This window comes from Falco peregrinus, chromosome W (genome assembly GCF_023634155.1).
Source record: "Falco peregrinus isolate bFalPer1 chromosome W, bFalPer1.pri, whole genome shotgun sequence".
Classification (NCBI taxonomy): domain Eukaryota; kingdom Metazoa; phylum Chordata; class Aves; order Falconiformes; family Falconidae; genus Falco; species Falco peregrinus.
This window is the reverse complement of record NC_073743.1, coordinates 10,184,078-10,210,414: the sequence shown is the minus strand read 5'-3', so window position 1 is coordinate 10,210,414 and position 26,337 is coordinate 10,184,078. Positions and strand designations below refer to the sequence as shown.

Genomic DNA, 26,337 nt, shown 5'->3' with positions numbered 1-26,337 from the left:
TTAGCTTGTAATTTTTTAATTAGCTTAATATCCTTTTCATCATATTTTGGTGATCTGTCAGGCAAGACTATTTCTTTTTCAGGAACTAGGGTCGAGATACCTTTTTCTTCTGACTCTTTTGCAGCTTTATCCACTAGTTTATTACCCAATTCTGGAACAGTTTTACCTGTTTGATGTGATTTGCAGTGCATTACTGCAACTTCTGTTGGTTTCTGGATACTCTCCAATAGTTCTTGTATTTGTGTGGCATGTTTGATTGTAGTCCCTTGTGATAACAACAGTCCTCTTTCTTTCCAAATGGCTCCATGAGCATTGGCTATTACAAAGGTGTATTTCAAATCAGTCCATCTATTAACCTGTTTTCCTTTGCTCAAGTCCAAGGCTTGTGTAAGAGTTATTAATTCAGCTTTCTGCATAAATATATTTGAAGATAATGCCTGAGATTCAATTACCTTGTCAATGATTGTCACGGCATATCCAGACATCTGCTTTCTGTCCTGGACAAAATTGCTGCCATCCATGTATAGTTCCCAGTCTGGGTTCTCCAAGGGAGTGTCCTTGAGGTCAGGCCTGCTAGAATAAACTTCTTCAATCATTTGTAAGCAGTCATGCTCAGGTGTTCCTTCTACTTGTTCAGCAGAAAGAAACACAGCAGGATTGACAACTGTTGTGGTTTTAAGTTGTATATCATCATGTTCCAACAATGCTACTTGATACTTCAGCATACGACTAGGAGATAACCAGTGGTTTCCTTTTTGCTCCAAAACAGTAGCTACCATGTGTGGAACATATACAGTCATTTTCTTTCCCATAGTGAATTTGAGGGCTTCTTCAATCAATAATACTGTTGTTGCTACTGCTCTTAAACAGCCCAGCCATCCCTGGCTTACATTATCTAATTGTTTGGAGAAATAAGCAACTGCTCTTCACTGAAGTCCGAGATATTGTGTCAGTACCCCAAGAGCTACTCCACTCGTGTAAAAAGTTCAAAGAAATTTATAAGATAGGGCAGTCCCAGGGCAGGAGCTTTCATCAAAGATTGTTTCAATTGTCTGAATGCAGCCCTGCTTTCCTCAGTCCAATTTAAATATCCATTCTAAGAGGTTTTGAGTAACTCATATAGAGGCTTTACCAATAGTCCATAATTCATGATCCATGAACGACACCATCCTGTCATTCCCAAAAAGGCTTACAGCTCCTTTATGATATTTGGTTCAGGGAGACAGCAAATAGCTTCTTTTCTTTCAGATCCTAATTGTCTCTGACCTTTTAAAATTTCGAATCCCAAATAAATAACTGCGGCGAATGAAGAGATGGGACGCAGCTTGATGCAAGCAAGTGTCCATTTATTAGTGATTTTCTTACAATTATATATGTTTCTACCTTCTACATATTACACACTGATTGGTTAAATCTTAAGCGTAAAAAACACTGATTGGTTAATATTTAAGGCACACCGTTAGAACAATAGATACTTACTAGTTTATCTTGACCTAGCAATAATTTCTATTCCAAGGTTAGGGAGTTTCTTTCTACGCGGCTTTCTTAATTACATATTGGCGCCATCCGTTCCCTTATCTGACTACTCGTTTCTCTGTCCGTCTGGTTGCCTCCTCAACTGTGATGGCTCAGGGGTCTGCTGTTAGCTTGTTCCTTTGCTCCCAGGGCTTGTGCCCTACAAGTTCTAACAAGTCTCTATTCATCAGGCTATCAGTACTTGGACTCTTGTCCTTGAGGCCTTGTCCTACATCCCCCCCTTCCTGTTGCACAAAAAGAACCCCTGAAATCGAACAAAACCAAGGCACAAGTAATAGAACAAATAAAAAACCAACTAAGACATATTATCAATGTAAAAATAACCCACTGTCTTTGTTCCGTACAATTTTACAATTTCCCCTTTTTGTTTTTGAACAGCTAGTACCAGGTTTGCCATGTTCTGCAGGGCCCTTGCAAACATGACAGCAACCAAGGTAATAGCAAACAAACAATACTGCCAATTGAGTGAATGGATGCCAAAAAAGGCTGAAATTTTCTCAGATTTTGATAAAATGTTGCTGCAATGGGGCGCCTAAAATCCACGCAGCACATACCATCAAAATCCTCACAGCCATGTCCTTGAACCAACAACAAAAAGCAGTGGCAATTTTGACTCACATTCTGAACTGCCTACCAAACAAGGTGATTTAACTCTTTAATGCTTTCCCTGCTGTTACTCTGGATAAGAGAAGAACCGCTGCGACACGTTCCCATCATAGCCTCCTACTACATTAGCATCTACAGAAAGACAATTATCGACATTCAAAGTGTAAACAATATCAGCTTCTTTTGGATTAACATTATACATAGGTGGAAGGGCACACCAAACAAGAACTGGTTCAGTCAAAAAGTTTGAAACATAGCATGCCTTCTCTGAACATACCTCTGGGGTCATTCCCTTCATTCCTTCTCTTTTTTATGCAAAGAGAAACACTTTTACCATAACAGAGAAGCCCCTATTTACATCTGAGCCCGGACACAAACCGCAGCTGTATGCTCCACCAGGCTCAGGGCAGAAATCGTTCATGCAGTTACATAGCTATATATCACTACAAGTATGCAGATACCTATTAAACACTAGATAACCATGTTTATCTTTCCTAGTCTCCTTCACAATACCCAGCTGTTCTCTCATCTCTTGTTAGGTCAAATAATTCTCCAGCTTCCTCTTCTATATCTCTCTTCAGACATTCTCTATCCTCCTCTTTTTTGCTTGTTAATTGCGAGGAGGCAATGGTTGTGTGTAGCTGGGTGACCATGACCTGCTTTAAGTTACAATCAACTAAACACTGAATACAGAAGAAAAAAGCATGGGAGACATAAGGCAAACATCAATAAGGTGGTTAAAGATAATTATAATAAATCCTGTAATACTTTTGAGTCATGGCCCAAAGTTTCCCAGCCGTGAGAAGAGACCAAAGGCATCCTGCCCCAGGCTCTGCTGCAGATCTTTGTTTTAAGGCTTTTGAGTTTTGTATACTTTTGTAAATTAATTCACAGTGGTCACTCAGATTCACGTAACACATCCTATCAAAGTCTTCACACTTGTGTCCCTGTGCTAATAATAAAAATCAATAGCAACTCGGTTCTGTAGCAACATATGATGGACAGAATCAACATCTGTTAATAAGCCAGAAAAAAAAAATATAGTATTTGTAGTATTACTTTGTTTAGCAAGCTAGCAGCCTAATTTACTAAGCAAGTTAAGAGCGTGTACTATTCTTACAGAAGAGACTAGAGAAGCAAAAATGTGTTATGCTGCATTCCAGAACTCAGCCTGAGAATTACAGTCTGCTGTGAGTTCTGCGTTACAATCATTTGACACATGTTGGGGTTGCGATTGTGAAAGTTGCCCGTTTACAATTTTCATTGACATTATCACAGCTAGTTGTTTTAAAAGCAACCCTTGAGCTTCCTGATGTTCGACTTGTTGCAAAATATTCTGAAGCAAATCAATCAAGTTAGTATTAAAGTTAGTGACTCTCTAGGACCCTGCAAGACTGTGGCAAGACTCTCGCATCCTGACTGCCTTAATAGCCATCTCATTCATTTGCAAACAGTTGTCCCTGGGATACCTTGCCTGAGTCACAGAATCGGCACAGTTAATTGCTCCAGCCAACTGCTCATAGTTAACAGCGATTCCCCGATTAAGGTTTTCAGTCAAGGCCACTACACATAGCTCACAAAAATCAAATAACCACATCATATACTGTATCAGTTAGTACCATACAAAGCAATAACTTCCAATCATGCAGTGTGAGTGTATAAGGCTCTGCCATCACTTCAAGAAGGGACATAGCAAATGTATTATGAATCCTCCCTTCCCGCACTGCTTTGCTTAACTCTTTAACAGCCTCGTATTGCACAGGCTGCCACTCTGCAGGTTGATTTGTCTGACAAAATACTGAACATGCCATAGCGACTCCCAAAACCCATCACTGAAGTGTTTCCCACTTGCATTCCTGCCACCGATCCCTCAGACCCCCTTTCACCCTCCCCAAAAATACAATCAATGCATCAGGAGAGACAAGGGGGTGGGGGAAAGGTCTAGCTCCTTTTCCAGATCTATAGGACCTGGATCAAAAGGTTTATCAGTGTCAATAAAATCATTGTCTGAGTTGTCCTGTTCCCGTGCTTGGTCCTGTGTTGTGAGGGTCGCTGCAGTCAGTGACAGAAGCTTTGGGGGCAGAGGAGGTGTGGACGGAATCGCCATCGCTGACAGTGTCTTGAGAAGAGTCGCGCTGTCGGTGGAATTTACAGCTTCCTCTGGTTTAGCACCGTTAGTAGAATTAGTCCACGCTTGGCAAAGAGTAGTCAGAATTTGCCACCAAGGTGCTAAATGCATTCCCGACACAGAGTTCCCCTCTGCGGCAGCATCATACAATTGTCTGCTGACCGCTTTAATTTCTTTCAAAGTCTCTAAAGTTTCTTGACTGCTCGCCTGTCTCAATGAGTACAGGTTTCTAAAGCTTCTTAAAATTTCTTCAAATATTTAAAATCTCTAAGGTTTCTTGGTTGCTCACCTGTCTCGATGCATACAGGCGTTATCCTCGGGGTTTAGGTTGTCCGCCTGGTCCAGACAGCAAGACGATCATTCAGCCAAGCCGTCTCCTCCGGAACGCAGCCCTCTTCCACGAGCTGTCTTTTTTCCGTCCTTATTCTTCCAAGGCTTCGGAACACCACCATAGGGGTCACCATTTGAGGAGACAGAGGCACGGACTCCCTGATCTGACTAGATATATACGTCTCTTTCTGGGGACGAAGCCTGATTCCCCGTTACAGATTTCCCACAGCTCACCTCTCAACTCCAGAGGGATTTATGGCCAGCCGGCTCCTGCTTCCTTTCAGCAGATCATTCAAAGTTCTGTGGGATTCGCTGCATGTCGCTCAGATAGGCGATTCGAGAGCCCTTCACGTTAGATCCTTAAACGTATCACGTCGGGGTCACCAATTTGCGGCGAATGAAGAGACGGGACGCAGCTTGATGCAAGCAAGTGTCCATTTATTAGTGATTTTCTTACAATTATATATGTTTCTACCTTCTACATATTACACACTGATTGGTTAAATCTTAAGCGTAAAAAACACTGATTGGTTAATATTTAAGGCACACCGTTAGAACAATAGATACTTACTAGTTTATCTTGACCTAGCAATAATTTCTATTCCAAGGTTAGGGAGTTTCTTTCTACGCGGCTTTCTTAATTACATATTGGCGCCATCTGTTCCCTTATCTGACTACTTGTTTCTCTGTCCGTCTGGTTGCCTCCTCAACTGTGATGGCTCAGGGGTCTGCAGTTAGCTTGTTCCTTTGCTCCCAGGGCTTGTGCCCTACAAGTTCTAACAAGTCTCTATTCGTCAGGCTATCAGTACTTGGACTCTTGTCCTTGAGGCCTTGTCCTACAAATAACTGATTCTTGAACAATTTGAGCCTTTTCTTTTGCCACTTGGTATCCACTAATTCCCAAGAAATTCAGAAGGCTTATGGTCAAATCAGTACATTGCTTCTTAGTTTCTGCTGCAATTAAAATATCATCTACATATTGCAACGCAATGCCTTAATTATTTTATTTTCTCCAAGTTTCCAATTCTTTTGCTAGTTGGTTTCCAAAAATAGTGGGGCTATTTTTAAAGCCCTGAGGCAGAACTGTCCAGGTATATTGTGTTTTCCTTTCTGTTTCAGGTTTTTCCCATTAAAATGCAAAAAGCTCTTGATTTTCAGTATCAAGAGGAATGCAGAAAAAGGCATCTTTTAAATCCAACACCATAAACCAACCCTTTTCTCCTGTAAGTGACGTCAGCAGCATATATGGGTTTGCCACCAAGGGGTGAATATCTTGGACTATCTGATTTATTGCCCTTAAGTCCTGAGCTAGCCAGTAGCTCTTGCCATCGGCCTTTCTAACTGGTAAAATGGGGGTATTATATTTTGACTCGCATTCTATCAGTGACTTGTATTTTATAATTTTTTGTATCATAGGTGCTAGTCTTTGCTTTCCTTCTATTTTCAGGGGATATTGTTTAATTCTTACTGGAGTTGATCCTGGTTTCAATTCAATTCTCACTGGCTCTGCTCTCTTGGATCTTCCAGAAATTTCTCCTGCCCACACAATGGGAATTAAAGCATTTTTTGGAAGGAACTGGTATATCCTTCGAGGTTATATTCTGTAATAAAAAGGCTGCCACTTCAACACTTTAAATTTCAAGAATTAGGATTTCAACTTCTCAGTTTTTTAATTTAACTTCTGCTTCCAGCCTTTCTAGTATATCTCTTCCTAATAGAGGTTTGGGTGAATTTGGCAAGTATAAAAATTGAGTGATCCATTGCTTTCCTAATTTTATCATCAAAGTTTTAAAGAATGGTTGAGATTTACTTAACCCTGTCACACCAACAATATTTACACTTTTAGTACTTAATTCCCCTTCCAATGTGTTTAACGCAGAATATGTAGTCCCTGTTTCTCCTAGAAATTCAATTTCCTTGTTTCCCAGCTCTGCCTTGACCAGAGGTTCTGCTGGGAAGGATTCCTTCAGTCCCCTTCAATCCTCCACTTCAACCAAAATAATAGCATCAGCAGTCCCTTGTCATTCTGAGCATTCTTGTTTCAAATGTCCTTCCCTTTTACAAAATGCATGTTGATTCTTCTTTAATCTGGGACGTATCCCACTCCCTTGTGTAGAGGAATTATAGAGGAATGAAGGCAGGTTAATTAACATTGATAATATACAGCTGTGGGCTTGCTTCAGGGGCAGTGGGTTGGCTGATGTGGATAATGTGCAGCTGTGGCTGGTTCCTGCCAAGTAGTTAAATAGCTCTAAGGCAGAGGTCCTCAAACTTTTTAAGCAGGAGGCTGGTGCACAGATGAAGTGTCAGGAGGTCAGCTGCAGCTACTTGGTTTCCCCTCAACCCCCAGCAGGGGGGTTCTGTAAATACCGGGGGCCAGATTGAAGACCCTGGGGGGCTGTAATTTGAGGACCCCTGCTTTAAAGGGTATGGAAGAAGAGCACTAAATGAAGAGAGACCTAGAGTAAGCAGAGGGAGGAGAGTGTGTGCCCTGCATGTAGGAGAGATGAGGAGAGGACCTAGATGGAGGTGAGGGTGGCCTGGCTTGCTGCCCAGGGGCTGGCTGGGTGATGTCTGTCAGCAGGTGGTGAGCAGTTGTATTGTGCATCACTAGCTTTCTTTTCTCTTTTCCATTTGGGTTTCACTCCTCTCTTCCTCTCTCTCCTTTTCCTTGTAACTGTTGTTATTGTTCTTTTGGTTTTATTTTTGCAGTTGTTAAAACTGTTCTTATCTCAACCCTTGAGTTCTATATTCCTTCCTGATTCCCCTTCCCACCCCACCTGGGTGAGGGAGGAGTGAGTGAGGGGCTGTGTGGTACTTAATTACTGGCTGGGGTTAAACCACAAGCAGATAATCCTGGAAACCAGGCACATGGAGGACAAGAAGGTGATTGGGAGTAGTCAGCATAGATTTATGAAGGAGAAACCATGCCTCGCTTGCCTGGTAGCTTTCTATAGTGAGGTGACTAGTTTGGTGGACAAGAGGAGAGCAGTAAGTGTTGTTTTCCTTGACTTCAGTGAAGTCTTTAACATTGTTTCCCTTAACATCCTCTTAGAGAAGCTGACAAAGTGCAGGCTAGATAAATGGACAGTAAGGTGGACTGAGAATTGGCTGAATGGTCCCTGGATGAAGAGAGACCCAGAAGAAGTTAGAGGGAGGAGAGGGAGTGCCCCAGATGTAGGAGAGACAAGGAGAAAAGGCCCTGGGAGAATGGGGTCTGGATGAGGTGAGGCTGGCTGGAAGAGGAGCCCAGAGAAAGAAGACTCCAGATGCAGGAGAGGCAAGAAGCAGAGTGGACTGGCCTGAAGAGGATGAAGAAACAGCACAGACAGTAGATGAACTTTTGAAACCTTGTGGAGGATTGGTGGCTGTGCTGGGGCAAGGTGTGGGAACTACTTATTGAAGTTAACCTGGTATGTGATGGTAAAAGCCTTGTTGCAGCCAGCTAGTTTTGATAGTGCTGCAATACTTTGTTCTCCTTGTCCCTGAATAGCTCCTCTATCTCTTCCTTTAAACCCTCCTTGTCCACCATTTCCAACCACCACAGCAACTAACTTGCATTCTTCTCCTTTTGAGTTACCCGATTTCTATACACTGCCCATGCAGCATCTAATTTCCCTAAATCTTGGGCATCTGCTCCCTGTAGTTACCTTTTAATATCAGTGCTATCAACATATCTTCCTATCTTTGTACCTTTAAGCATCTATGCCTGATACTATAAGCAGAACAACATCTCTTCAGTGTCTTTTCCTTCTTTCCCTAATCCCAATGGTAAAGGATCACTAGGAGGTAGATTAATACCACATGCTTTCTGTCATTCAGGATGACTTCTTAAAGTAAAAAAAAAGTCTGCATACATCACCTCATCGCACTTCCCACCTTAAAAGCAACATAAATTGCAACAAAGTATTATAACTTAAAGATCCATTCATAGGCCACTTCTCTTTATAAACTGGTTGATGGGGAGGACACTATTGAATACAATATTAATTAACATTCTTCAATCTACTGACCCACCTGGGGGCCTGCCAATTTCTTTCCAATGTTGTAGTATAGATCCTAAAGGTGACTTATTCATAATAATCCCTCAAGATGAGCCCACCCTTATGTTACCAAAATCTTTAGCACAGTCTTACACAAAATAACAGAGCCAAAAATTTAAATAAGAAAAATCACCCAAAACCTCCTCAAACCAGACCAGTAACCTCAGGCTTTCACCACATCATTCAAACAGGAGGGATCAAACCCCTTGGATGCCCTTTAGGCCAGGGGTCCTCAAACTTTTTAAACAGGGGGCTGGTTCACTGTCCCTCAGACACTGTCGAGGGCTGGACTATAGTTTGGAAAAAAATGAACGAATTCCTATGCACACTGCACATCTTTTTTTTGTAGTAGTGCACAAAAAACAGGAAAAAGAATGCAATATTTAAAATGAAGAACAATTGTAATCAACAAAACCAAATAATATTTCAATGTGAACTATGGGCCTGCTTTTGGCTAATGAGGTGGTCAATGTTAGGTTCCATATTTGTCACTGCTAGTCGTAGCAAGTGATGCAAGTGTTCATCAGTTAGTCTGGATCTGACTGGAGATTTCAGATGTTTCATTCGGGAAAAAGTCTGCTCACAGACATAGGTGCTGCCAAAGATGGTTGCAATTTTGAGTGCGTGGTTCCTGAGATTATGATATGTCTCTGAGGGGAGAGATGCATAGAAATTAGTAAGGCTGCTTGATTTGAATGCATCTTTCAGCGATCACAGGTCTGTAGTTTGGCCAATTCCATTTGGTAAATCGGATCAACAGTTTCAATGTCAACAGAAAATGGGTTCCGGAAAAGCTGTATGTCCTGTTCATGGAGACGAAGCTCTTTAAATCTAATTTGAAACTCCTTTTGCAACATTTCTAGTACATCCATACATGTTTTGTTTGGGAATGCAACTGCTGTTTTTTCTGCAGACAGGTTTTGAGTTGTGGGGAGATGGCAGAAGTTTTCCTCCTTTGCTTGGTTAATGAGCAGGTCTAATTTGACTTGAAATGCTTTCACATGTGAATACATATCACAGATGAGCTTCCCCTTTCCTTGAAGTTGGACATTGAAATTGTTGAGTAGCTCTGTTACATCTGTCAGAAACGCATCTTTGAGCTCTGGTACTTCTTTGTTTTTAGAAAGCACAAAATCATAAACCTGTGGAAGTAAGTCATAAAATTGTTTCAAAACTCTCCCTAGACTCAGCCAACGGACTTCTGTGTGGTACAGAATATCTTCATAGGCAACATTTAGCTCAGACAGAAATTCCTGAAACTGTCTGTGGTTTAGTGCATGAGCTCTAATGAAGTTAACACAAGAAACCATAATTTTCATGCCAGAGTCCAGCTTCAGTGATTTACAACACAGTGCTTGTTGGTGGATGATGCGGTGTATGGCTATTGGATGTGAATGGCTGCGTTTGTCCATCTCTTTGTTAATGTGTGCAACCACTCCTTTCATGGACCCCACCATGCTAGGAGCACCATCAGTTGTCACACTGAATAGTTTACCCCAGTCCAGCTCCAAATCATTCATAGTTTGGCAAACTTTCTCATAGATATCCTCTCCTGTAGTTGTTCCTTTGATGCTTTTCGGTGCAGCAAGCTCCTCCGTGACTTTGAAAGAATGATTTGTCCCACAAATTAAAATTAGAAGTTGTGCAGAATCACGAACATCATTGCTTTCGTCGAGTGCCAATGAGAAATAGCAAAGTTTTTTTGAGGAGTTTTGCAACTGCAGATTCAAATTTTCCCCCATTTCTTCAATCCTTCGTGTAATTGTAGGTCCTGAAAGACTCACTGTACTAAATAAATGCGCCTTCTCTGGACACATCTCTTTGGCCACCGAAAGAAAGCATTCTTTAACAAATTCTCCCTCTGTGAATGCTCTGCCAGTGCGTGCTATGAGCTTGGCAACTTGATAGCTTGCTCAAAGTGATGATATATTGAGCTGCTTTTGCTTCACAGAAGTATTTTGCTGAGTTGTCAATCCATGTTTCAGTCTTAATATTTTATCTTTTCTCACTTGTCCGACCAAAGAATCATATTTATCTTTATGTTGAGGTTGGTAGTGTCGACGCAAATTGTATTCCTTGAACACAGACACTGAATTCTGGCATATCAGACAAACAGCTCTTTCTTTGTACTCCGTGAAAAAATAATCAGAAGTCCACTTTTCTTGGAATACCCCGCACTCGGAGTCAATTTTTCTTTTTTTTTGACATGATGGTGCGCACGCTTCCCACTGGTGCTGGCTTGCTTGTCCTGCCTGGGAGCTGGAGGGAGGGAGGGAGAGACGGGGGAGCCGCCCCCCTCGCTGACGACGACGCCCCCCTCCTCAGCCCGGCCGCGCAGTCCGGACAGGGTGGCCAGAAGGGACTGAAGGGACTTTGCCGCGCCGGGGCTCTGGCGATTCGCCCGAGTTGGCTGGACCTCGCAGTGCAGAGGCTGCCGACTGAGCTTGCCCGGCAGAGGACATGCCCGCGCATGTCGGCCGCCGCGCATCGCAGAGGAGGAGGACGGGGCGGCGGCGGCGCGGTTTGTAGCCGAGAGGCGCCCCCTGGAGGGGGGAGGGGGGGGGGCAGGTCGAGGACGAGGCGCTGGTTCCAGCCCGGTCCCGGCGGGTGCGTGGGGGCTGCGGAGGCCGGCGCGCGGATGAAGTGTCAGGAGGTCATCTGCGGTTGCTTGGTTTTCCCCCCCCAACCCCCGGCGCGGGGGTGTCTGTAAATACTGGGGGCCGGATTGAGGACCCTGGGGGGCCGTATCCGGCCCGTGGGCTGTAGTTTGAGGACCCCTGCTTTAGGCCAACATTGCAGGGCTTTCACTGCTGTCTTGCAGGCAGAACCAGAATAAATCCAAAATAAATACAGAAAAGAATGCCTTAAATCTTGCCAATATCCTTGGCTCTAAGATCATTGGGTCAGGAATCAGGAAGTCTCTTTGAAAAAGCTTCCTGATGGCAGCTGGAGGGCCTGCGATTCCCTGAGCTGCTGATCATTAGGAGCAATGCCCTATCTGGGGTGCCAAAATGTTACTGAAAGATCGGTGACAATATCATGTCTGCAGCAAGGAGTTAATGGGTATTATTTGTGCCATCTAACTAAGCTTCTGACTAGTACTGTATATTCTGTGTGGAGGTCTCATTGACTGTTGGGAGCTAAGACTGTCTGGGAACTGAATTTAGATATCTACATTGGACAGCAAGTGTGTGTTTACAGTTTGTTTCTGGTGTTAGAAGATCTGGGAAGTTAAAGTCTGTATTTTGCATATTTCAGAGTTGCAGAGCATTTAATGGGGCATAGCCTTTCCTCTGTTCTAGGGTTACATAAGATAAAGCTTTGAGGGAGATTGTTTGCCATAGGCAAGAAGGTATTCTTAGCTTTATTATGGGGGAAAATGTGAGAGGGAAGGAGTGGCAGAGAAACTGTTATGCATGTACTGTGGTGCTTGGGGGGGAGGAGGAGTCTAGAGTGAAGAAGTAAAGCTGGGCATGAGAAAGATTGGAGGAAAGGTGTTGTTTTAATGTTTATCTTTGTTTTTCATGACCTGAATCTATTTTAGCTGGCAATAAATTAATTTTCCCCAATTTGAGTCTGTTTTCCCTGTGACTGGTAATTGGTAAGCAATCTCCCTGTCTTTATCTCAAACCAGAGCTTTCTCATTCTAGTTTCTCCCAGAGTCCTGCTGGGGGGGGGGGGGGGGAGGAGGGAGGGAGTGGCTGGATGGGTGTTTGGGCCTTTAGTCAAAGTTAACCCACCACAATACCTTTGGGAGAAGAGTTCTTTATTCCATCTGTCAATAAAGATGGTGCTTTTAATCTAAGCTATACCTGCGAGAAGGTGGAGTTCTGGACTTCAATTTACTTTATTCTGCAGAGGCACAACTGTTATCTGTTGTTCATCTATGCTTTTTAACATAATGTTTGAAATGTGTTTTAATCTGAACTGCTAGTCTTCTAAGCTTTCTGCTCCAAACCCTATTGAAGAAGTTAAAGGACTTTGCTTTGCCTTATGCTGTCAAATAAAAACTATACACCTTTGCATGTCAAACATTGTTTAAATTGGAGTTAAAAGGGGTGCACTTTTCTGGTGCTGTTCAGTTTTTCCAGTAATCTGGCAGTCTTCATCTGTGATAACTGGTTTTCTTCATGGGTTTGAATGCTGTTCTGACACATAAACCAAGACTGCTTTTAGAAAATAGTTGCATTATTTTTGATAGATTAAACTTTGTGGATTGTTGCAGGGAAAAACTTTTCAACTCACATGATTTAAACCAAATGAGGATCAAAGTGTTTTATTGATTTATTAACAATACATGATTAAACAACGACTGAACTATACATTCAGAATCCATATCAATAATGCAACAGATAAACACGTAAAAATATTAATAAACACCTACACATTTTGAAATATGCTTCTGTTGCTACTCTTAAACTAATTACACCTCCTTCTGGTAGTGTGGGTGAATAGTGAATGCTGTACCACTTATGTAAAGAATGACACACCTATATTTAGTTAAAGTCAGGAAATGTCCAAGCACCCTTATTGCCACATGACGGATGTACAGACTGCTAAGTCCTTGGGTTGGTTATCTTTAGAAGGGACATTTTGTCTTAGATTCCTGTTGTACATGCAACGTGGTAAAGATGGAGACTTTAAACATGGCCGCTAAGGAATAGAGTCTGTGCAGAGACAACTCCTCAAGGACATTGCGCAGGCACGAGATATGTAAATGAATTCTCAGAATTGTAATGAATATGTAAACAATTTCTTGGAAAACTAATGAATAGGTATGAGTAGCTTGTATAAAGGGGGGACTGAAAAGTCCCCTCAGTGTGCATGACTTTGGTGGAGCGATCCCCCATGCACCCAGTGCTGCCGAATAAAGATAACCTCCGCTCGCCTGCATATTGCTGACTGATTCTTCAAATCAATTTGACGACCCAGATGGGACCTCCTCTGCTTGGCTGCGGGACCCATTGAGAGCGGGGACTCCCTAGGGTACCCCCGGGGATTTTCCCGGAGGGGCTCCTCATCTCATCTGGATCACTGCAGGAGCAGGCAAGGACTCCATCTTACGGAGCTAAGGTATTACCTTTATTAAAATATTATATTTTGGTATATTATAAACACTACTGTTTTGGATTCTGTTCTGGGACCGGTCCATCTGTAAAGCTGTCTGTAAGGCGTAAGATCATTGTATGCTTATGCAGGATGGCGTATACCAGGTAACTAGCATCCCAGGTATACATCTGATTCTGTTTTGGTACCTGTTCTGATATTAAGGGAATATCAGAACTCTGATTCTGTTCTGTTTTTGGTACCTGTTCTGATATTGAAGAACTGATTCTTTTTTGGTCGGAAGACTAAAAAAAAAATATTTTTTAAAAAATAATAATTGTTATAATCATTTATGCAGGAAATGTGAGTACATCTCTGTATTAAGTATATTGTAAAAGTTGGTATATGGTTAATGTCTTGAACATCCGAGGGGTGAATGTGAACCTCTATATGTTTTAAAGTGTATATGTGACATGCGGAATTAGACTCTATAACTCGAAAGTTATAAAGTAGGTCCCTCAGCTGAGCAGAAATCCTCCTGCCTGGCTCGCCAAACTGACGTGCGGAATTAGACTCTATAACTCGAAAGTTATAAAGTAGGTATGTTTATTGCGCGCAGATGCACGGGGGATCGCTCCTCCACAAGTGTGCATGCCCGAAGTGACAAACCATCTCACATTTATACAATAAAACAAATGAATATTCAGTTAACGCCTATACATATTTGTTACCTAAACCCCGCTTCGTACGTTAATTAGCTTATCAGTCCTTTGCCTGGACTGTGGTGGTCTTGCAGGTTTGTAGGTGATTCATGTCCTTGTGACCATCTGATCTTCTCCAGCAAGGAGACTTAGCACTCCCTCCCTCTAGATAGCCTTGGAATGTCTCTCATCCTTTTCTCATTCTTTTTTAAATAGCCCCTTTGTTAGAGGAAGAAGGGCAGGCGTCTCCTCAAAACTGTAGGCGTCTCCTCAAAGCTGTGTGCCTATGTGACCAGTCACCATACCCACATTCCTGGGCAGACATATACAATCACAATCGATGTCCATTGTCCCCATTTCACACTATTTCTCCATATCATATGGTGTAAAGAATTATTGTATGTATGGTGGGGATGTAAGAAACTATGGACTAGGGTATTGTTTATTAAGATTTATGTTAAGCCCAATGTAAAGATTAGGCAACAAAAGATAAGATCACCGCCAGGTGTCCAGGATGCCGCTTGTGAAAGATAAGATAACTGCCAGGTGTCCAGGATGCCGCTTGTGAAAGATAAGATAACCGCCAGGTGTCCAGGATGCCGCTTGTGCATATGAATGAAGGGTCAACACCTCCACTACTTCATGAACACGAAAGTAAAAAAAAAAGTATAAAAAGGGACTGTTTGAACTGCTCAGTACGGCAGTTGGCGGATCGCAGACTCCCCTGTCGTCCAGCGCTGTTTTTGCTCATATTCTACTTGCTATAATTAATAAAAATTTTAATTGGATTATGATCTATTGTGGTCTCAATTTATAACAGGGACAAGAAATTGAATGCCCTAACTGTAAGGTTTGGATGCCTTGGGATAAGAGAGAGAGAGCTGTAAGTGAAATTAGAGTGGTCTGCGGCTGGGATAGCGATTGAGATAATATGGGGGGAAAACAAAGTGGTGGAATAGTAAGAAAGAGTCCTTTGGGATGTTTTCTAAGTCACTGGAAGGAAATAAGAGGGCAACCCGGAGGAAGTGTGAATAAGAGGACTTTGGTTAAGTACTGCAATCAGTGGTGGCCCCTGTATAAGTTAGGGGACAGAGAGAAATGGCCCTTAAACGGGACACTGAATTATAATGTTTTATTACAGTTAATGTTATTCTTGAGGCGAGTGGAAAAATGGGATGAAGTGATGTGTGCAGATATGTTTGTGTGACAGAAGGAGTGTGGGATTAACACCACCTGATCTTTGATTATGGCTTGAATAATGGGTCATATATGATTTATTTAAAGAACAGTGTGCTCATGTTTATCCGAGGAGACCCTTGTTGTTAACTCGAAGATATAGTAAATCCTTGAATGGGAGTGTGCTAATTGTCCAGGCACAAGATATGTTAATGTTGTTAACTTGAAGATATACTAGGTCCTTGAATGGGAATGTGCTAATTGTCCTGGTGTGAGATATGTTAATGAGTTCCCGGAAAGTTTATGAATAGACATGAGTGACTTGTATAAAGAGGGGGCTGAAAGGTTCCCTTGGTGTGCATGACTTTGGTTGAGTGATCCCCCATGCACCCAGTGTTGCCGAATAAAGATAACCTCCGCTCGCCTGCATATTGCTGACTGATTCTTCAAATCAATTTGGTTACCCTACTTGCACACCCCTCATGTGGAACATGTGGGTGCTGCAGCTTTACCTGTGCCCATGCTGCTCCCTACAATCTGCTAATGCGCATGTTAGTGAGAAAGCCCCCCCAGAAGTTTACTTTGCACCCCTGAGGAGTGGACCCCTACTTGGTGCACCCTGTACTGCCAGCCCAGTAGTTGGATGCAGGCTACTCACGAGGGAGGAGGCTGCTTCTCTAGGTTACCTGGAGGTTGCAACGCCAGCAGGGCCACTTCTGGCAGCATTTAACCCAGTTTTACCGTTTCTCTGTTGCCATTTCTTTTTCCCCATTTGCAAAATTTTACTGCTTCTTTTCTACTAATTTTTTAAGCTGACACCACCCACCGCCACTTCCTGCCAAGTCTCTTTTGTAATTCCCTGGTTACTGTTTAATCCACCTGATGGTCATCATCCTCTTCATTGTTATCAGTTTGAGGCAAAAGCCTTCTCAGACAGTTGTGGGTGTCCCATTCACACCTGCAGTTACACTAACATCCCTATCTTATCAGTGTTTGTTATCTAGGCATTTGTTGTGGTTTAACCCCAGCCGGCCACTGGGCACCACGGAGCCGCTTTATTCACTCCCCCCAGCCGGAGGGGTGTGGAGGAGAATGAGAAAGGAAGGCCTTGGTAACGTAGCCGAGTGGTCCAAGATACTGGATATAGGTTCCCCGCGGGAATTTGGGTTCGAATCCCACTGCTGCCAACTGGAATTCCCCCCTTCCTTTTTTTAATCCAAAGGAAAAGGGAAAAAGGAAAAAAAGTGATGCACAGTACAACTGCTCAACACCCACTGACTGATGCCCAGCCAGTCCCTGAGCAATGATCACCCCCACAGCTAACCCCCAAAGTTTATATACCAATCATGAAGTCCCACGGTATGGAATACCTCTTTGGCTAGTTCAGGTCAGCTGACCTGGCTGTGTCCCCTCCCAGTCTCTTGTGCCCCTCCAGCCACTGGCAAGGAGGCCTGAGAAACCAAAAAGTCCTTGACTTAGTATAAACAGCAACAACTAAAACCATCCGTGTGTTATCAACGTTGTTCTTATATCATAGCCAAAACCCAGCACTACTAGCTACTAAGAAGTTAACTCCATCCCAGCTGAAACTAGGACAGCCTTGTTGCCAGGAAGAAGCCTTACAGACTGCCCCACAATAGTATTATTCTTTGGGTTATATTGTTATCTAGATTTCCTTAAGAGCCTTGTAGAAGACTAACAGTGGTTGTGGGTTGTTTTTTTTAGAATGCGTTTATATGATTATATTATTTGACATATATTATTTTGACACTGGATAAGTAGAAATATAGGTTTTTAGAATCTGATGCTCTAAAGGTTAAACTAAGTGGTTCACCTCTTGAAAAATCTGTTCTCAATATTTTGTTCTATGATATATTTCTGGTTTTAAAAGACAGTTTTTTTCTGTGGTGTTTCTGAAATTAATCAGTGCTTGATGAGGTGTGTATGTATGTGTCCTAAAAAACTGAATGTGCACAAACAAAGTTGTACTATATTTGCAATTGACAGTATTGCTTATGATCTTTTTTTTTAAGAGAATAAATAAAAGAATTTGGGCAAATTATTTCAAAGTATGATTAAGTAGATGAAAGCTCAGAAAGAAGTGTTGATTTAGGCTCAGGCTATTCAAATATTACCTATTGTATACTGTCTTTTCATTTTATCATCACAATCGCTCTATTGGGTTTTTTTGTTATATAAATACCCTGAAGCCATGCTGACTACTCTTGATGATTTTTATGTCTTTAATGTGCCTGGAAATGGTTTCCAGGATTAGCTGCTCCATCACCTTCACAGGGAGGGAGGTGCAGCTGATCAGCCTGTAGTTTCCTAGGTCCTCCTTGAAGATAGGAGTGACGTTTGCTTTCCTCCAGTCCTCAGGCACCTCTCCCAGTCACCATGATTGATCAAAGATTTTTGAGAGTGGCCTTGCAATGATATCTGCCAGCTCTTTCAGCACTTGTGGATGCATCCCATCAGGCCTCAAGTCATATGTATTAGCAGTGCTTGCATCTTGTATCTTAACTTCCATCTACAGCCCAGAAACTCTTCTGCATACAGCCCTTAATGTCTGTTACTGTAATAACTGAGTGCTTCAAAATATTTGGAAAACTAGCAGTATAAAGGCCTGCTAGTATTCAAAGAATTATGCTCTTTTCCATCTCATAATATTGAGGAGTTAGGTTTGGAGTACATCTCTCTGGAACATGTAGGAGCTCTGAGTGATCAGTGTTGTGTAACAGCAAATAAAATAAGCACCAAAAGGTTTTCAAAAGTAAAAGAAGAAAATAACTTCTTTTTTTCCCCTTCCTCTTCAGATCCAGACATTTAACATTGAAACACCATGCCAGACTGTGGAAGACTTAACGAATGGGGTTGTGATGGCTCAGGTGCTCCAAAAGATGTAAGAACAAATTTGTTTTCGTGATTTTTGGTGCACAAGTTTATCACTTGTACATTTCTCTGAATTTGAGTATATTTTCTTATTTCAAATTTGGCCAGTATTCAATAAGTACTCAACTAAACTATGTCTAGCAGTGCTTTTAATCTGGAATATGGGTACTACTTTTTTCTCCAACTTTCAGATAGTTATTTTAACAGCAATTAATATAAGCCTAAAAATATAGTACTTGGATAAGGTGTTTATCTAATGCTAATTTTATTGAAAAGTAAATTGGGTTAAACCTGATCTTATATGTTCACAAAACTTAAATTTAATCTTAAACATTTGAAGCCAGTGCAAGGTAAGTTATTAGCTTGGGGCAGTGTTTGAAGTTATAGTACACTATCACATGTTAGAATTGCAGTAGATAGAAAAGATGAAGCTGTTAAAATTGTCTGTGTTACTGCTCACGCTTTTGCTATCATTTTTATGAGTGTTAGAGGGGAGTGCAAATACTGAATAGGCACCAAAAATAACTCTGAAACTGCAGTTAGTCTTTCCAGGTCATGTCTTAGTTGTTTTAACAGGTCAGCATGGGGAATCTGGATCAAACAATAAAACTTCTGTGAGAAGGGAGCAAGGCAAAAAGCAGGATCACAGCCCTGGACTTCAGGAGAGCAGATTTTGACCTCTTCAGGGATCTGCTTGGAAGAATCCCATGGAATAAGACCCTGGAGAGAAGAGGGATCTAGGAGAGCTCATTGATTATTTTTTTTTCTTTCCAAGAATCACCTCCTCCAAGCTCAAGAATGGTCCATCCCAAAGAGCAGGAAATCAAGGAAAGGTAGCAGGAAGCCTGCATGGATGAACAAGGAGCTCCTGACTAAACTCAAGCATAAGAAGTGGTAGTAGGGAAAGGAGACCCAGGAGGAATACAGAGTCACTGTTATGAGTGTTCAGAGATGGGGTTAGGAAAGCCAAAGCCCACCTGGAATTGAACCTGGCAAGGCATGTGAAGGGTAACAAAAAAGGATTCTACAAGTACATTAACAGCAAAAGGGAGTCTAGGAAAAACATGGGCCCACTGCTGAATGGGGTAGGGGACTTGATGACAAATGGCATGGAAAAGGCCATGGTACTCAATGCTGCCTTCTCCTCAGTCTTTCCTGGCAAGACCAGCCTTCAGGAGTCACAGCTACTGAAACCAGAGGGAAAGTCTGGAGCAAAGACGACTTGTCCTTGGTGGAGAAGGATTAGGTTAGAGAACATTTAAACAAGTTGAACACACACAAGTCTGTGGGACCTGAAGGGATGCACTCATGAGTGCTAATGGAGCTGGCCAATGTAATTTGAGGCCACTCTCAATTGGTCTTTGAAAGGTCCTGGTAACTGGGAGAAGTTCCTGAGGACTGGAGGAAAGCCAATGTCACCCCTGCCTTCAAGAAGGGAAGACCCAGGGAACTACAGGCCAATCGGCCTCACCTCACTCCCTGGGAAGGTTCTGGAGCAGCTAATCCTGGAAACCATTTCTAGACGCAGACAAGAAGGAGTGAAGAAGAGGGAGCCAGACTCTTCTCCATGATGCCCACTGACAGGAGAGGAGGCAATGGGCACAAACTGAAATACAGAAATTAGAATACAAGAAATTCCATTTAAAGATTAGAAAATACCTTTTTACTGCGAGGGTGATTTGAACATTGGAACAGGTTGCCTAGAGAGCTTCTCTTGCTGTAGCTGCCCCTGTTTGAGCATGATTTTGAGGAGCCTCTTCCAGTCTTAACTATTCTGCTTCTATAACTGGATTAACTCTTAATCCAGTTTCATCACTTTGCATGCTTGTGTTATGAAGATATTGATTCTCATACATGGATTTAACAATAACCTGGACTGTATTTCTATTGAGAAAAGCTTTGGAGCAAAGGAATTGCAGCAACAAGTTGATCTTAGAATTCTAAAACAATGATAAGGCATGCATGATTTCTAAGGAAGAATATGATTGCTTCTCTTCTTATAGTAGTAGTGGATACCTCCAGTGGATCCTTGATGTAGCCATTAAGGGTAGCAAACACAATAGACAGCTGTGTCTCTGAATGTGAAAGGTGGGCACATGGATGTGGTCACTATGTTTCATCTAAATAGTTTGTTTAAAAAAACTGATAGGGAGCCAATAGACAAAGCCATTGTAGAGAATACAAAGATAAAGCATTCATTGCTTTTAACAATTTGAAAAACAAATTTGAAACTAGTCAAGTTCTCCATTTTACTACTTCAATTCAAACAGGTACTACAGAAAGGATACTTATTTAAGTAAGGTAGGAGTGTTCAGACAAATAAAAGTAGTTGGAATAGGAGTCAGTCTTCTGCATCAGCAGTACTGGTTCCCTCCCTATCCCCAGAAGGAGCACTAAGTAGAATAAAGTTGACACATAAGTAGAAATGTATAACAGCAAGGCAGGTGCATGTTAGAAGTTATTCAGAAGTCATGCATTAAAGTTTAATAGTGAAGAATAAATTAGGCCTAAAAGTAGTAGATTACTATAAAGAAGGGAATGGAGCCTGGATCATAAGCATGTAGTCTGTGACTTACAGGTGTCATCTTCAACGAAGAACTGAGAGTTTTTTCACCTCACTCTTCCAATCCTTCAGCAAGTGGATCTTAAAGACAAATTTAAATGGACACTGGAGTCAAAATCCACTTAAAATTTGTTTCTCTTATTCAACTGAGAAAGGCAAACTACTACTTCTGTAAATGATGTTTCCTGAAGTTTTGGGTGATAGGGGTGTGTGTGAGTACAGCTGCCTCCAATTTAAGGACCTCCACCAATGTGTGTTCATTGAGGCTAATAACATTAATTGTATTGAGGAGGGAAAGAGATTTCTGATGACTTTTCAGTGCATCAGGAATTTCATCATCATTGTACTGGGACTGGCTGGAATGGAGTTAACTTTCTTCATAGCAGCCCATATGGTGCTGTGCTTTGGATTTGTGACTTGCATTAGGAACAATACTGAGGTTACTTTCTAACAGCGGAAGAAAGTATGATTTTTTAGACTCACTTGGTGATTACACTCTTACAACTCTCAGAGATTTGCTGGTATCGTACTTTCTCTAGATGTTTCTAGCTATTATTTAATTTGGCATTGAGGTACTGTAAAGAGAATTGTTGTTGGCACTTTTCTGACTGTTATGTGTGAATTTCTTTGAATGGATTGTTCATCAGCTGTTAGTCCTTCTATCCTTCATGAAGACCAGATGGGACACTTGCATTTAACTTAATTGCATTTCAAAGACCCTTCCAAAAATGAATGTCCAGAGAGCTAAATAAAAGTATAGGGAATCCATGACTTGTGTCAAGAAAAAAGTGAAGGTAGAGTGATTATCTCTGTGCCAGTCATTGCTGCTGTAGCTAAGAAAAGCTTTTTTAATCACTGTTGAAATATAGGATTCCAAGGGTGAACTGAATTGGTGCTGAACCCTAAATTTTGTGGTTTTTCCTCAACTGATGCCTGCCTTGTTGAATATTGCATATGCAGTGTTAGTCATCAAATTCCTCCAAGCAAATGTCTCTGTGTGGGTGTTTCCATCTTGTTTTCCATCTTGCTTTTCAGAGTAGGCTTTTTTTTTTTTTAACTATGAAAATATAAGACCAATAATTGATATAATCATGGCATTGCAGCCTTGAAGCAGCTGAAAATGTTTGTGACCTACCATGGCCTTTAAGAATGATAAGATGAGGTCACTAAGGAAGTTCTCTTGGTCTTCTTTGCCAGTGAAGCACAGATAATTATGTCTACTTGGTGTCTCTGGAGAATACAGCAGTAAATTGAATAGTGTTTGGCAGCAACATGTGATAGTTGAAGTCCAGAAGTTAGGATTGCTTTTTGTGAAACTGAAGTCTGGAGATTGACTACTACATTAACTCTCAGGAGCCTTACCCTTTCAAAAACTCATTCTTTTTTTGGACTGTAGTGACTATTCTTTGTCCGAAATATGAGTCTTTCCTTATGTTGGCATATTGCTTTAATACCACTTATTTTTCATTCCTTATCTCTCTTTACTTCTGATCATAACACTGTCCTAAATCTGTGTTGTATGTGGAATGGAAAATATTATTTCAGTGAGCATTAGGAAATGTTACCCTTTTAGATAATCTTGTCTCTGAATTGGGGGGCAAGAGGGAGGGAGTGTTAGTTGTCATGAATAAGTAGCTCACAGAAGATGTGCAAGAGAGGAAGGAAATTTATAGAAATAGTAGAATGCTATACAAGCAATAGGTGTTCTCTTTTTCTATGCCTATCTTGATTGCTTCATCAGAGTGCAGAAGATGGAAAATCCTTTAAAGAAAGCTAATGGCAAATCTTTTTGTGAAGAATTGCCATGAAGAAATATTTGGAAAAAACTGTGATGTTTGATAGAAAGTATATCAGATAAGTATGTTCTCAGTAGCAAATACTTAATTCTAGTGCTGCTTTTAATATTTTTGAGTGTATGAAGGCAGAATATTTTTGTTCACTCTCAAGCTTTCCTGTTTGAGTGTTGCAGCTAGCATCTAGCAATGGCAATTCTTGATGTGTGGGGAAAAATCGCACCTTAATTTTGCTAATTTTTTCAAGTGTTGCAAACATGGTAGTTTACCCTGAGAGTTTAAGCCCCAGCATTAATTTATAATCTGTAACATTAAGAAAGGAACACTTTTGACTTGGAGACATGGAATAAATTTGCAAGATGCTTTCTAAGTGTTGCAGTTTCCTCAAAAGTATTAACCTACCCATAGCATGAAGATAAAGCTGGGATATGAATAGGGTGAAAATACTTAGATAAATGAATAATAGCAGATTCTGAACTTTTGTATACTGACCATATCTATATAGGTAGTCACTTAAATCTGCCTGAAATAGATGTTGAGTCACTGACTAAGGTATCAGTACTTGAAATTTGTGTTCTTAACAAATGTTCTAACTTTTTATGTATTTTCAGAGATCCGACTTACTTTGATGAAAACTGGTTAAACAGAATCAAAACAGAAGTAGGAGATAATTGGAGGCTAAAGGTATTTGGTTTGTTTTGCTTGCCTGCAAATCTGTTTATCAGTTCTTAGTACAATATTGTTTGTGCTTAAATAGTAATGTATTTTTAAATTACTGTTTTGCTTTATAATAGAGTATATTGAATATAAGATGATTTTAGTTATTTGTTACATTATTATTATTACCCTGTACTTTAATGAAGAAAAAAAACAAACAAAAGTTGAGTTTGTAAATGTTTCATTAGCTGAAAAATAAATGATGAAAAATAAATCTTAAAATAGATTGTATGTTTAAATTAACATTTGAGCAACTGAGAAGTGTGAATAAAGGGATTTACTCTTTTTATTAGAAAGTGTGAAAATAATTACCCTTTCAAACAAAGTTTGTGCTCTGAGAAATGACTGTATAAAAATAGCAAAGTAATAAGTAATTTATTTCCATAAAAAATAAAATTATGTTTCTTTTTACTTTGACAGCTCTGCAAAATTATTGAGTAAATATAGAGTAAAAAGTGATGCTCTTCTGTTTTGTGTATAATCAGCATATATGTTAACAACACTGTATTTGCTGGATCATTTCTATCACCTGGTATGCTAGTACTTTTTCTTGATCCTTTCTTATGCGAACCTTCAGGGCAGTAGAAATTTCACTGGTGTAATTCAGGAGCATTTGGGCTTAAAACCTGAAAGAACACAGCCATTTATATGTCAGTGTAGCTTTAGGTAAAAAGTAAATTAAAATGTATACTGGCCACATTTGATGGGAAAATCAGGATATATGTGACTTCCTAAAATGCCATTTCCAACATATTTTCCTGGGGAAACAATACTGGCATGGTTTGTCTGTCAGTTCATGTGTCCCATAAACTCACCTTGTTCTGGTGTGCAAAAGCCTTTCTGAACCTGTTTCAGCCATTTTGTTACCGAAATCTCGGAATGAAGAACTTATTGACACCAATGTGATGCAGATAAGCAGACACTTCTTTATTGACGGCCGGGTGCATGAGTGAGTCCTCTCACGATCAACGCACACCAAGTCTCAAAATTAGACACCATATATAGAACTTATTCATACATATTCATTAACTATTCATGCATAATCATAATACTTCCCAAAAATCATTAACATACCCTCCTCCCATATCCGATTCTGCGCAGTAACGGTTAGAAAGGTCTAGAAATGGGTCTGGGGTACGATTTGGGTAGGTGGTATATGAGTCGGTGGTTGCGATCTTCCCCTGCCGGAATTACCTTTTACTAAAGTTCACGGTTTCTTGGCAGGTAACTACAAGCTGTTCCAGTCGACTCTTCCCAGTTCCCATTAATCCTATATTCTGACATTTCAATACACTTTCTACATACAGAAGACTAGTCAAATACAAAGAAATCTGTAAAACCCCACATTTGTTACCTAAGTTTTAAACAGTGATTGTAGCCCATTCTTCTGGCCTTGGTACAGGACTGTACAAAGGATTTCATAACAGCTTTTACTGTGCAACTATAAGTTTCATTAAAATATATTTCTTATCCCTCTATATTTCTATTAAAAATGATTTTATAAAATCAAATAAAGTCAATTAATTCTAACTTATTAGCAAATCTGTAACATTTCCCCCCTTTGAAAGTGTTGAAAATTATTATTTCTATACTTTCACATTATTTACATAACATTTGTTTCAGCATATCTTGGTGGTCGACTATACCTTGCTGGAATAGTTGGTACTTCTCTCATGATCATGCAGTTGTCTGCAATTCTATTGATAAAATGTTTCTTCAAACAAGCATATACTAGCATGATCATCAGAAAGACAATTAGTAACAGAAACAAAGTTTTGATTATGGACTGTATCCAAGAGCTTAGATTCCATCCTAATTTGCTAAAAATTTTCCCCAGCCAGTCTTCTGACATATCTTCTCAAATTGATTCTGTTTCCTTTTCAATTTTACCTAATAGGTCCAGATCATGTTCCACATCTTGAGTGACATTTGGAATGTGAATGCAACAGTGGTCTAGTCTATCCTTGAGATATCCACATACCCCATACTCTTTAAGTAGAAGCATATCTAATGCCATTCTGTTTTGTAAGGTCATCTTGGAAGTCTCCTGTAACTGTATGTTCAATTCCTTAAACCCTTTCTTGGTGATGTTTGCTAACTTTCCTACTTGACCTGTTAACTGATAAAGCCATTCTCTATTTCTATATGATGCTATAGGATTCAAAAGTGATGCAAGAGTCCAGCCAATTTTTACTCCTGTTGATGGTTCGTTCCAAGTATCATCATCTGTTTCAGACCTCTTGGTTCGTTTTAATTTCAAACTTTCCAAGGGTCCTTTAAATGCTGATTTTTTCCAAATCGGGCACAATGTTGGCATGCCTAAAGTAATTTGTTTCACGTTACCATCTAATGGTAAATGAGTTGTCCAGGTTCCATCACTTAATGCCCAAATTAGATGTCCTGGCCTTTGAATAGTAGATTTTCTACAACTAAACAGAGTTACTCTTCTGGGTGTAAAGGCACTAGTTAAATTGAGAGTATTCTTAAGACCTCGGCAAAAACAACCATATTTTAAAGCAGCGGCCAAAGGAGGAATTCTTTGAATTATTAAGTCTGCATTGCTGCAATCATACACTTTTTCACATTTCCACCATGACACTATTTTATTCTCCTTCTCTCTCAATGAAGTTGTTTTATCATTGACTGAGGGTAAAACTGCAAAAACTTTTCCATCCCAAATAAAACACCAAGGAGTTCTGGCCATGTACTGAAATTGGGAAAATATGGACATGGACCATATAGAGTCCCATTGTTCTACTAATTGCGTACCTTGGCCAGTTTTGTTACACTTCCATTCCATGATACT

The 26,337-nt window shown here is 40.6% G+C and overlaps 1 protein-coding gene across 6 annotated transcripts in view; it reads left to right on the top strand.

The window, feature by feature from the left end:
* The window catches only part of LOC129783152 (protein Hook homolog 3-like), a 124,940-nt gene that overhangs the window by 11,055 nt on the left and 87,548 nt on the right, over positions 1-26,337 (top strand). For 4 of the 6 annotated variants that reach the window (XR_008745136.1, XM_055792992.1, XM_055792991.1 and 1 more), the window contains exons 2-3: positions 18,383-18,468; positions 23,426-23,498. Coding sequence is in view for 3 of the 6 variants with exons in the window: in XM_055792992.1 (XP_055648967.1) it covers positions 18,383-18,468; positions 23,426-23,498 (159 nt within the window). In the remaining 3 variants the exon portion in view is untranslated. Of the gene's footprint in view, positions 1-18,382; positions 18,469-23,425; positions 23,499-26,337 lie in introns of those variants that run through there. The other 2 variants (XM_055792993.1, XM_055792994.1) reach the window with 2 other exon arrangements.